Raw genomic sequence first — 13,255 nt, forward strand, 5'->3', positions numbered from 1 at the left:
ATGTCTTTCTTCTACTTTACATTTTCAAAATGCTGTAGATGTGTGTAGTGTAATGTTGATGCTTGCTCACATCAATAATTCTACTGGTCTTTCTCCTCATTCTCGTAACAGAAGAGGCCGGCGGCGCAAAGATGACAAAACCCCTCGGCTGCCCAAAAGAAGGTGAGTCTGCATTAGCCTGGGTATTCACTCATCTCTTGCTTCATAACAAATATTTCCTTATTAGATGGAGAGATGCATGCTATTGCCTGTGACAGACATAAGAAGAGCAATTTCCAAAATAATGAGATTTCTTCTCTCTAGTCATAGATAGCTGTGAGACTATCCCTGTAGAATAGATTTTCGAACATGCACCTATTCTAGATTCATATGTTGTGTAGTCTGCTGTCTAGAGTCTGGTCCCAGAATTCTACCTGTTGTAAGTAAAGGTTTTACTTTAGCCGTTGACTACATAATTCACTAGGACACCAGGCATAGGCCAGCAGTACACCAGTACTTAGTCACCATCTTCAGATTCGATTTTCTACTGATGGGGTTGGAAGCAAAAACAGGAGCTCCATGTTAACTGTCCTATTTTGAATCAAGAACTGCAGATGCTGACTATATTAACAGAAAAAGAATTTTAGAACAACTTTGGTCACAGAAGATGCTGACATCAGTCTTTGATTGAGAAGCATACTGTTTTAAGTGTAGACCATTGAAGAATCGAAAAATGTATGTTTTGGAGATAAAGGCAAACTTTTAGTTCATTCTCAAACTCTATTTTGGAATATTTGGAAATGCTCGTATTGGGTTTTGGCCAAAGTGGCACTATAATTAAGCAAAGAAAGGTGCTCCAAGCCCTGTGTGTATTTATCTGTAATTTTTGTCCTGATGGCCAATGTATTGTATTGTAATGTAATTGCATTTATAAAGTGCTTACTACCCCTGACAAGGCGTCAAAGCGCTTTTTCGGCGAGTAGCACGCTACTTTAGAACCCAGAAAGGATCAGTAGAGAATTAGTATAGAGAAAATATTAAAGTAATTTGAGTGGTGAATGTGAGAAAGTGCCATCTTTCTTGCATGGTATGCCCCCACTTTTTGCTGAATTGCTGAATGTACTTTGAGTGTGCCCCGGGTTCCTGCCAATCAGGTGCCCAGGACCTATGTTCCTTCCCTAAAAACTATGCTGAAACCTAAAACTCAATTTGGCAAACCCGGGCCACATGTCAGCCCCTGGTAAATGGTACACTAGGTACCCAGGGCCTTGTGACCAGGGTAGGACTCTAAGGGCTGCAGCACTTATTGTGCCACCCTTAGATGCCCTGTACCCTAACACAAACACACTGCCGTTGCAGGCTGAGTGTCTGGGTATAGAACAAAACAGAGTCGACATGGCACACATCCCTGTGTGCCATGCCCACAGCCTACACTGCCCTGGCATACATCAGCCACCCCTCTAGCTTGGTGCCCTATGCCAGTAGTGTGGGTACAGGAGCATGAGCCCTGTGCCCCTACAGTACCCAGGTCCATCCCTGAGCACTGCAAGTGCAGTGCTGCCATTTAAGAGTATATGGTGCTGGGAGATCATCAACACAAACTCCACAGCACCATGATGGCTTGACTGAAGACAGAGCAGTTCGGTATCAAACCTCTCAGCACATTAAACCTGCACTGATGCCAGTGCAGGATTTAATGTACAATGCATGACAGAGGGCATCTTAGAGATGCCCCCTGAACCTAACCTACAATCCACGTCTGGTCTGAGGGGCTGCCTAGACTGCCACACAGCAGACATGTTGCTGGACCCCTGGGTAGAGAGCCATCCGCTCTCCTTGGCCTGCAACAATGCACATCCTGGGCGAGGTGCTAGGTCTCCTCCCCCAGGATGGGCAAGGGGAAGCTTCAAAGGGATGCCGCCTTTGTGAGCTTCTCCAGGCCACTTGCTGTACCCAGCAACTGGCCCCTACCGGTTCTCAACCCCCACTCTGGTGGGAAGACTGGCCGGAAACCCCAAGGAAGGACAGGAGTGTGCCAGCCCCTGCCAACCCCACCCCAACAGTACTTAACTGACCCTGGGAGACCCCAGAGTCTGTGCCCAGAATCTTAACCCTGCCAGTCGAGTACTTACCCAAAAGCCGATAACTCACTTTTCTTCCATAGAGTACCGTTGACTGGTTTCTTCTGAAATTTCTTCTAAGTGTGGAGTTTCTAAACTCTAAAATATTCACCTAAAATCAACCAAGTAATGAAAACGGAAATACTCACCTGCTATTAGGAGAGATCCCAGTGCTGGATCTTGGTGCCCAGCACTGACCCTGAAAAGTATTCACAACCGTACTTACCACTAACTCAATTTTCTTCCATAGGAAACCATTGACTGTTTTTCTGTGAAATTTCTTTTGTCGATTTTTGCAAACTTCAAATATTCTTTAAAAATCGTACCAACTGTGAAAACTTAATTACTTACCTGTTTTATATAGATGTCCCAGTGCTGAGCCTAGGAGTCCAGCACTGGATTACAAAAGTAACGAGAACTTACTTTACCCGTAACTTAAATTTTCTTCCATAGGAAACCAGTGACTGTTTTCCTGTAAAATTTCTTCTACGTGTCAATTTTGCAAACGTATAAATATTCGTAAAAAATCAACTCTATAACTTAAACGCAGTTTCTCAACTGCTTACAGGTGGTACACTAGTGCTGGATCCAGGATCCAACACTGACCTAGAAAAATTAACCATAACCCCACTTACCTGTTAAGTGAATTTCCCCCCATAGGATCGCATTGGTAATTTGATCAGAATAAGTTTCTAAGTGTCAACTTTTAAAATAGCAAAATATTGCTTAAAAATCACAACATTAACTAAAACATATTTACTCACTTGTTTCCAAGAACTGTCCCAGGACTGAATCTAGGATCCAGTCCTGGAGATAGAAAATAAAACAATTGCATATAACTTAAAATTCCCATTGAGCTCAATGTATTATTGTGTTTGAAATTGTGTTGCCTATTACAGCAAACTGTAACTATTGCATTCCAAGTCAATTGCCTTTTGCAAAGTATTTAACTAAAGCATCTCATTCTGAGAAAGTATATATTGATACCTATTGTTTGTTCTAAAATAAAACAACCATATATTTGTATATACAAACCATTGGCCTAGAGTTCAGTTCTTGAGTGTGAGAGACCATTTGCTGACTAGGTGTGTACAACAAATGCTTTACACTGTCCTCTGATACTGCCTTACTGCTCGACCAAGCTACCACTTTAGAGAGTAAGGTTATATCTAACTTTAGCCTCTGCCAAACCTCTGGGGACTGGGGACTCTATACATACTGTACCTATTTGGTAACCGTGTATATAGAGCCACTTTCCTACAGTGGATATGTTAGTTATTTGGATTGAGAAGGATGGTGAAGGGATACAGAAGGGAAAAAGGTTTGCATTTATATAGTGCCTGCTACCCCTGGCGGGGTGTTGATGGCTTTTCTGTTGTGTAGCACACTAGTTTGGAACCCATAAAGGATATACAAAAGTAATATATTCATTAATACCATGTGTGGCTGTTGATGCACCTGCTCTGCCTTTTTCTACCATCTAGTGTTAGTGTTGGATGGTTGCAGCCTGTCTTTGATCTAAGAAGTCTTTCAAGTCGCAAGATGTTGTGTGACTTCTCCATTAGCTGGCAATGCACCTGGCTACCAAATCTATTGTTAGATTGTTTTTCTCCTTGTCTCCCCCATCTGTTTTGGATGTGTATCAATGATGCTAAAAGACTATGCCTCCACGTTTATTTTCTTTGGGCCCACACAATCAAATCCTCTACTCTGGTTGCTGAAAATAATTCTTCACCAATGATCATCCCTTTCCGCTCCCTCAATGCACCTTAGAGATCCTTATTGAAGACCAGGTCCCTGGCACTCATTGCCCTACCTATCTTCCTTCTTCGGCTTCAGAGAATGAAGAGACGTGGATTGTGATAGGATGGATGCCTTTAAGGAACTGCCCTGCGTGCCATGCCAAATACACCTCTGCCGACCGCCACAAGGTCTGTAATTTGTCTATCACTGACAACTACACCTACTGTTTGGCCTTTCAGTGGAAGACCCCTCACCTATAGAGAGATAGACGCTGGGCCCAGATCAGGATGAGGTGGTCAATGGAAGACACACAGGGCGTAGCTGACCCCCTCAGTGCTGAAGAGGATACCGAGTCATCAGGCATCCCAGCCCAGAGGCTTAGATTCTGGAAGAAGATGGTGGACAAGGTGTTGCGTCGACTTCACTCGACACTGGCCCTGGTACAGAGTTGACTTTGAGAGCTGTGAATATGGTCAAAGCTTAATCACACAAACCTTGTGCATAATCGCATGCCTAAAGAGTCATCCCGCCCAGGGTTCTCTGGCTGGAACCTTAATGTTGTCCTAAATATGCTCATGTGCTTTCCTTTTGAACCATACACTCTAGTCCTTTACAATTCCTCTCATGGAAGATGGTCTTCATTTTAGCTATTACATTCCTCAGACATATTAGTGAATTGCAGGATCTTACACTACCGGCATCTAACTTCCAGGTCCACAAGAAGAGTTGATTTTAGGGCTAACCCCAAGTTCTTATCCAAGGTTGTGTCACTGTTCCATCTTAACCAAACCATAGAGTTCCTGGTCTTTTCCACCCCCCCAGATACACTTGATAATAAATGTGCCATATGTATAGGGGTGGGCGGAATTTGCGTAATTGCGTTACGCAAATCTCCGCGAAACGGTAAAAAATCTCCGCGAACACGCAGAAATTCCGCGAACATGCGGAATTGCTTGTTCGCGATGCTTTTTTCCTGTTCACAATTGCTGTTTGCGTGCTCGGGGAGAAATATCTTGCGAACACGCATTTTGAGAACGCGAACAAGCAAAAATTTCGCGAAATCGCGGAAAGCAGACTTTTGAGCAATTTCACGTTCTCCGCGGAACGCGAAATTACGCAAATTCCGCAAATTCCGCGAGCGGAACGGAATTTACCGCCCAGGCCTACATATGTAGTACATTGGCAGGACCAAATCCTTTATGGAAGACATCAGCTTTTCATTACCTTTGCTGAAACTCATGAAGGTCATCATATATCACATGTAGGTATAGCCAATTGGATTATCAAATCCATTCAGACATGCTACCTTAAAGCCAATAGAGCCCCTCCCAGATCACATTCTCTTGCAAACGGGGCACAACTATGGCTTTTCTATGGAATAGACCTGAAAAGCAGCTATGTAGTGAACATCACTCGCCTTCACAAAACATCACTTTGTGGACATTCTGGCATGCCAACAAGCTAGTCATACAGTCTTAAGGACTCTGTTTGGGACATGTGCACCATCCAGTGGCTGACCACCTCTCATGGGTGTACTGCTTTACATTCTATGCAGAACATGTGTATCTATAGCCATAGGTGCTACACACCGAATATTACCCTGTCTGCATCTGTTCGTAGCTTGTAGTGTAGTAGATTCATATGCGCCCACCCACCTTTCCCGGGAGCTGTGTTTACAATAGATATTCTCACTTTTAACATTCTCTATTCTACAAGCATCATGTACAGGGTCACCATGCTATCCTACTCATTACGTCATACTTAATCTCACCTGCCGTGCGAAAAACAATTTAGGCAGGGAGTTGATGCCCATATGCATTGCCAGCTAAAGGAGGAATCATGTGATCCCTTGTGACTTGAAAGACTTCTTCGAAGAAAATTAAGTTGCAACCATCCAAGTCCAACACTAGGTGGCAGTAGTATGCAGAGCATTTGAATCTACAGATGGTTAAAAGGTAAGTACCGATCATGCATCAATTAATGAGAGTATGAAGGGCACCTAGGCATTTTTAGGTCTCGCTGAGTCAGTGCGCATACGCTGCTCGGAGAGACATTTAGTATGTGAGTTTTGAAAGTGCTGCTGGCTAACGACAAGCTTGCGTTCCCACGAGCGTCCATGCGCGCAGCTGGCAGCGTTGCAATATGTACCCCCCGCCGCTGCGCGCGCATCCCTAGCGTGCTTTAGCACGTCATCGCGATCACTTTCGCTTTTATGGCCGCGCGGCGTTACTTTTACTGCCGCGCGGGTGTTCCGAGACCGAAGTTAAATGTTTTAAGATAAGTTAACCATTACTTTCCCTATTTCTGCTAGTATGTACTACCTTTTCCAGTCCCTTCCAATCAAATTAAGTCCAATGTCAATATAAGAGATACGTGTGTTAGTTATTGCAGTGTTATAGGTAAACTTTCATTCAAATGTGATGCAGCGTTCTTTAGCGTTTTAAAATAAACTTTCTCCCCAAGTCTTGCAGCACTCTTCAATAAACTTTCTCTTAATTGTCTTGCAGCATTCTTAAAAATTCAAAGGTACTGCAGTGTTTTTAAATAAACATTCTCCTAAATGTATTGCAGCTTTCTTCAAAAAACGTTCGCTCACATGTATTGCAGCGTTCTTAAATAAACTTTCACAGGTATTGCAGCGTTTTAAATTAAATGTTTTCTCAAATCTATTGCAGAGTTCTTAAATAAACTTTCTCTTAAATGTATTGCAGCGTTTTAAAATAAACTTTCTTTCACTTTACCTCTCTTGTTTCATTCTTCACTCCTTTTTTTTTCTCCTTTCATCCTTCCTGTTCTCCATTCACCTCATTTTCTCCCTCTTTTCTGTATCTTAGTATCTGTCAGTCTCCCTTTCTCTCAGTCTATAATTTTCCTTCCTCGGATCTTTCTCTGGCCCTTCTACATCCCTAAACACATCACAATGTTTCTTCTTTCCTTTCGTTGTATCTCCCACTCCCTCCTCTTTCTCATCTCCATAGCTATGTAGCGCACTTTTCATTCACTTTCCTTTCACAGCTTTCTTGTCGCTCCTCGTTTCATTCTTTCATAGCTCTCACTCGCCCACCTCTTTTCGTTCTCCCCGTCTCTCCCATCCTTCCATGTTTCATTCTTTCTTCTTGCCCACCTCGTCCAATACAAAACATGAGCCAATAATCTCATCCAGGAAGGCAAGCTCCTAACTAATATCTCCATTCGTTGTGCTCTGGATGCTGCATACACAGCATCCCGGGCTATTAATACCAGTGTCCTTTTACGCAGACATGCCTGGCTACTCATTTCTGGCTTCAAACCCGAGGTTCAAACTACCATATTAAATCAACCATTTGACCAGGAACACTTATTTGGGCCCACTGTAGATTCATTTTTGGAGTAGATGAAGGATACCGACACTGCCAAATCAATGGGAGCTTTGCATTCGCAAGCTCCCAGAAGTTCCTTTTGTCGCTCCTCTTATAGGGGCGCCTCTAGAGGTTTTACCACTGATAACCCCTCCACTTCCTACAAGAGTCCCACCCAGACCTCATCTAACAGAGGTTATTACAGAGGAGGCTACAGGGGCAATAACAACAAGGGTAGAGGCAAAACTACCAATACTCGTACCACCTCCACCCCTAAACAGTGACTTCCCTCCACTCCCCCCGGACCACTCTACTCCGGTTGGGGGAAGATTCCTACAGTTCCTACCTGTCTGGAACAACATTACCACGGACAGTTGGGTGAGACAAATTATCCAATCAGGTTATTACCTAGAGCACACTTCGACTCCCCCAAACATACCACCCAAACAGCGTCCAATGTCTGAAGAGCACTTAACGCTTCTAAAACAAGAGGTGCTGTCCCTCCTAGAAAAACATGCCATACAACCAGTTCCCCTTCATCACCAAAACACGGGTTTACTCCCTGTACTTCCACATTCCAAAGAAGGATGGAACCCTGAGACTCATCTTGGACCTCAGGCCATTAAACCTCTACATACAATCAGACCATTTCCATATGATCACTCTTCAACTGGTCCTCCCTCTACTCAAACAGGGCGACTTCCTTGCCACATTAGATCTCAGGGACGCCTACTTCCACATTCCCATTCACCCTGCTCACAGGAAATATCTTCGGTTTGTGGTGGACGGTCAGCATTACCAGTTCAAGGTTCTCCCATTCGGAGTCCCCACAGCACCCAGGGTCTTCACAAAATGTCTGGCAGTGGTAGCAGCCCACTTAAGAAGACCACAAATTCACGTCTTCCCATATTTGGACGACTGGCTCATAAAAGCCACACACACGCCACAATCCAACTACTTCACGACTTGGGGTTTACCATAAACCTCACAAAGTCTCACCTCCAGCCATCCAACCATATCTGGGTGCCACAATAAACACCTCAATAAGCCTTGCATATCCCAGTCCAGCCAGGATAGCAAGCATGCAAGCCCTTATAACAAGATTCCAGCCGCAACACTCACTTCCAGCTCGCGTGTTCATGCAACTAATAGGGATGATGGCCTCTTGCATATTCATAGTGCAACATGCAAGACTCCAGATGTGCCCCTTACAGGAATTCTTAGCACGTCAGTGGAACCAAGTTCAAGGTCAGCTAACAGATCTGGTGTTGGTGGACGGCCGCACACATCGCTTTCTGCAGTGGTGGAACACCCAAAACCTTTCCAAAGGGCGACCGTTCCTATAACCGCTTCCACAGATTGTGCTAACAGCAGACGCATCGCTCACCGGCTGGGGAGCTCATCTACTTCATCACACCATACAGGGCACATGGACACCTCAGCAAAGGCTACTCCACATCAACCATTTGGAGTTACTAGCAATCTTTCTGCCATTAAAATCATTCCAGAAACCGATATCAGGCAAATCGGTCTTAGTCCACGCAGACAATATGACAGCAGTGTACTATTTACAAAAACAGGGGGGGGGGGGGGGGGAGGCGCACTCTCTCCAGCTCTCTCAACTAGCACAGAGCATATGGAGGTGGGCCATTCCTCAAAACATATTCCTGTTAGCCCAACATCTTCCAGGAATTCAAAATCACATGGTAGATCTGTTAAGTGGGCAGACACAACAGATTCACGAGTGGGAACTTCATCCACAAGTTCTTCAACCGTTTTTTAGGTCACGCCTACGCAGTGTGCATGCGCTGCATTGGAGACCTTTAGCTGTCGTGCAGCTCTTTTTCAAAGCACATACTCGTGCTTGTGGCGGCATACGCCTTGCGGGAGTGCCCAGCGGCACACAACCAGCATGAGTATGTGCTTTGAAAATTAGCAGACTGCTCTCACAAGCACGAGCTTCTCTCCCAGCCACTCACTTTTCGCTTGCGCTTCTTGTTTAACTTTAAGCGTGCGCGCGCGCGCTTGTGTTTAACTTGTTTTATAAGTTCCCGGAGCTTCTCTGCATTTCTGCTGAGACTGAGCATTTTATTGTGGAAACCTCTGATAGATGTTAACAAATTTAAATTTGCATCCCTTTAATGGCCGCTCAGCTCATTACCCTCACTGGCCTCTATTCATATCTTTTTTTAACCGCCCCAGAAATATTAAGTACTAGACAGAATTTAGCCACCTTCTGAAGAGGATACTAGATAACTTGTTGAGTGTTTTTACTTACTCCAAATGGTGCATATACACACCACAAAACTTTCTGATGCTCCCACGCTATCTGGGAGGGATATCATTGGTAGTTGGTTGTCAAATACTTTTTTCTCATCTCCTTATTTCCATTTTCCAGCCTTAAATTGCTGGTATCTGCTGTTCACCAGCCCAGTCCTTGTTTGCTGCTCAGTAGCCTCACAAACTGTGACAAATGATTTGCGATGAGGTTACCTTCAGCTTGGGGGACAGGTCAGTTCAATTACATGAACTTTACAAAGTTCATGATGACTTCTTTGCCTTGCCACTAAAGCCAAGCGTTTATTTTCTTTTAAATCTCTTACAGCCTCTCTTCACTGCTGCCAGAGTCAAGTGCAAAGCATTTCTTTAACAAGTCTTACTTTAGTATCCTAAGGCATGCAGACATAATCATTCACAAATGCAGTTTGCACACATTAACACTTTAAACAAGACCTGTTGGCTTTTCCAATGCTTGCTTACAAAGTGTCCCCTTGCTTTTTAGGTCTCGCCTGAGCCAGCGCAAGCGCTGATCTGGCGAGACTTTTAGTAAGTGGGTTTCAAAAAGCCGACCACAGCTTTTTGTGTGGCCTAGAGCGTGCAGTTACGAACACAGGCGCCATCTGGCTTTCCTGTCTCGTCGTGGCTCATTAAGTGCATCGCTCGCGGGCACCCTTGCAGCCCTCGATCACTTTCACGGCCGCGCGGCCAATGCTTGTTTTTATTTCCTTTTAGCGTGCGCGCGCCTCCTCGATTGCACCTCTGCCCGTCATTGCTTCCATCCTTCTGTCGCCTGTCACTCCATCTGAGCACACTCGCTGAGAGTAATGGGCATCCGCTTTTAGGCAATGCTTGTTTTATTTGCTGATTGCTTTGGTGTTAAAATAAAAAAAGAACATTGTCATTGTATATGTTGGAACATGCTCCATAATTTGTATTTTCTTGTCCCATAATTTTGCCATTCTTGCCACACAATATGTTTTTTAAATGCCGCAAACTTTGTGTGGGGCCCTTATCACACTTTTGGGCACACTCAAAAGGGGGATGTTACGGAGACAAGTTACCATCCCCAAACTAATTTCTGGACGTGGTCTCCTATCGCCACCTGCATGCCAAAACTATAATTTGTGTGCTGTAATCATATGTAATCGCCACAAGAAAGATCTGAATGGCGTCTGTTGATAGGGTTGAACGTGTGAATTTAAGGAGTTCTGCCTACAAAAGGTATTCCCTGTTCTTGTTTCCAAACATCCTCTCTTCATTCTTCCCTGGTTTGTCACCCTTCCATGTTCCATTCCTTCGTTCCTTCTTACATGTTCGCTCCCTCGCTTTCAAACACTCTTCTCTGTCGCCACCGCGTTTCTTAATTTCCAGCCTTGTCGTTCCCCTTTCTCATTTTCTATCCTGCTCTCTGTCACATCTCTCTTCACCCTTAGACCTACCATCCTATCTTCTCTGTTTCATCCCTTTCTTTATCGGGGTAGCTCTTCTTTTTCTTTGATGCTCTCCTGAGCTAATTTCTGTCCCTGTCGACCCCATCTACCGCTCTTTCACACACTTGCATGAAGCACCTTTTCTCACCCTCTCCTGCTCCCTTGACACCCCTTTCTTTCCCCTCTTAGACCCCTTGTTCTCGCTGGTCTTTTTCAGTCCAGACTCTCTTCCCTTGCTCACAGGCTCTCCCCACTTTTCCTCCCCTCACTCTCCCAGAATCTCCGCTCCATACGTGAACAAGCCAGGACATCATACATGGTCTCACTAGCTCCTCCTTTTCTCATTGCTTTCCCGATCTTCTCAACCTCAGTTCTCTTCATACTTTGCCCTGTCTCCACCTTTTGTCTTTCATTCCAGTTTCCCGCCACTCTGTCCCCCTTCACATCTCCTGCTCGTCACTCTTCTGAACCCTTCTTCTCCCTGGTCCTGTTTCTACTTTATGCTTTCTTCGCCCCCTTTTCTCCCTCACTTCACCATCTTCTCGGACCCTCATCTTCTCCTCTTTCCCTTTCCTATTGTTATATCTGCATTGTCCTTTTCCATCACTCACTCCCTTACGTTGTCGCCTACCTCTCTCCCACTTTATATGTCTAGCCTCTTCTGACCGCTCCTTTGGTCACACCTTTCTTCCCCTTTATAGCCCATCTCTTTATCCCGCCCGTCTTTCATATTCTGCCATATTTTTCCTTTTTTACATTACCTTCCCGTGCTCCCTTCATAAATTCCTTATTGTCTTGCACACTCTCCAGCCCCTTCTGCCCTTACCAATCCCACCTCTTTCATCTTTCTTCGCACCTCGCCATGACACTTCTCTCCCACCTGCTCGATCTTCAATGACGTCACTTCATTTCAAGAACCTTTGATGTTCCTAAACACACCTTGCCCTCAGCCCACTCCCTCACCCAACCCCCCTCGCTCTCTCTACACTCTTACTTCACTTCCTGTCACTCTCCCTCCTGCTCCTTCTCGCCTTCCTCTGACTCTCCATCTGTCTTGTTCTCTGCCTGCCCCGCCCTCTCTAGCCTCTCTTCAACGGTCAACGCCTTCTCTTTCTCCCCCTCTCTCGCTCTTGAACCCCCATGCCCCCAGCCCTTCTCACTCACACAGATATCTACGCCTCAGAAATCCATTTCTAGGCAACCTTGGTAAATTGTAATTGCATTTATATAACACTTACTACCCCTGACGATGTGCTAAAGCGCTTTACCCTGGGCATCATGCTGCTACCGAAGCCAAGGTTAGTGGCTAGTCATGTTATTGGGGTTAGTTTAGTGACTCAAGCAACTATTCCATGCATTCACTAGAATTTCCTTTGGGGTAGATGAAATAAATAGCAGTTGGGCGTTAACATTAGTGGGATGGGGGAGTGGTTGAGGTATGTGAGTTGATGCAGATGTTTATTGGAATTCTTCATGCTGATGTTTAGTGGGATTAATAAAATACAGATGAATGCAGATATTCTGAACCCTTTCCATGTTACAAGGAATAGGCAGTACTCTGGCACAACCTCCTTGTCCTAGCCTCATCGCAGCCCTGGGCCCTTTGTGCAGCAAACCACTCACTGGTGTTGTTTGAAGACCTAAACCTTTCCATCAACTAGAAAACAAGCATTGGCATAGCCAATAGGCCTCGCCTTTGGGACCTTATAAGTGTTTAGCCATGCAACTTGTTGATGTTGTTGCACGAAGGATATTGTGCTGCATAACTAAATACTTATAAGTTCCCAAAAGCGAGACCTATTGGTTATGCCAATGCTTTTCCAAATGTGGGGGCAGCCAGAGATAGATTTCTTCTCCACACATTACAACACAAAATTCCCAAGCTTTGCCGCCAGATATCCACACCCATTGTCCAAAGGCAATGCGATATGGATGAATTGGTCAGGCAGATTTGCGTGTGCTTTTCCACCTCTCCCACTCATTCCATTAGTGGTGCGAAAGCTGCAACAGTCATTAACACTGATCCTAGTTGCTCCAACATGGGCCAGACAACTCTGGTACACAACATTGCTGGAACTATCTGTAGTCCCTCACCAAAAACGACACCTCTCCCCACAGCTCTTAACACAGAACCATGGAGAGATCAGACATCCAGATCCAGCACAGCTCAACCTGGCGATCTGGCTCCTGAAGTCCTAGAGTTTGGTTATCTCAATTTTCCACCTGATTGTATGAACGTAATCAAAGAAGCTAGGTGCCCTACCACTAGAGTCTGCTATGCAGGCAAGTGGAAAAGATTGGTTATATACTGTAACAATAACAACATCAATCCTCTAGATGCCTCCACTCAGCACATTATATGTTA

The 13,255-nt window shown here is 44.8% G+C and overlaps 1 protein-coding gene across 4 annotated transcripts in view; it reads left to right on the forward strand.

Annotated features, from left to right (window-relative positions):
* Positions 1–13,255, forward strand: part of ZFP91 (ZFP91 zinc finger protein, atypical E3 ubiquitin ligase) — a 284,968-nt gene that overhangs the window by 126,601 nt on the left and 145,112 nt on the right. For all 4 annotated transcript variants that reach the window (XM_085651803.1, XM_085651804.1, XM_085651806.1 and 1 more), the window contains one exon: positions 112–162. In XM_085651803.1, coding sequence (XP_085507929.1) covers positions 112–162 — 51 coding nt within the window. The remainder of the gene's footprint in view (positions 1–111; positions 163–13,255) is intronic.

Source organism: Triturus cristatus, chromosome 4_1, assembly GCF_964204655.1.
Source record: "Triturus cristatus chromosome 4_1, aTriCri1.1, whole genome shotgun sequence".
NCBI classification, from domain to species: Eukaryota; Metazoa; Chordata; class Amphibia; order Caudata; family Salamandridae; genus Triturus; species Triturus cristatus.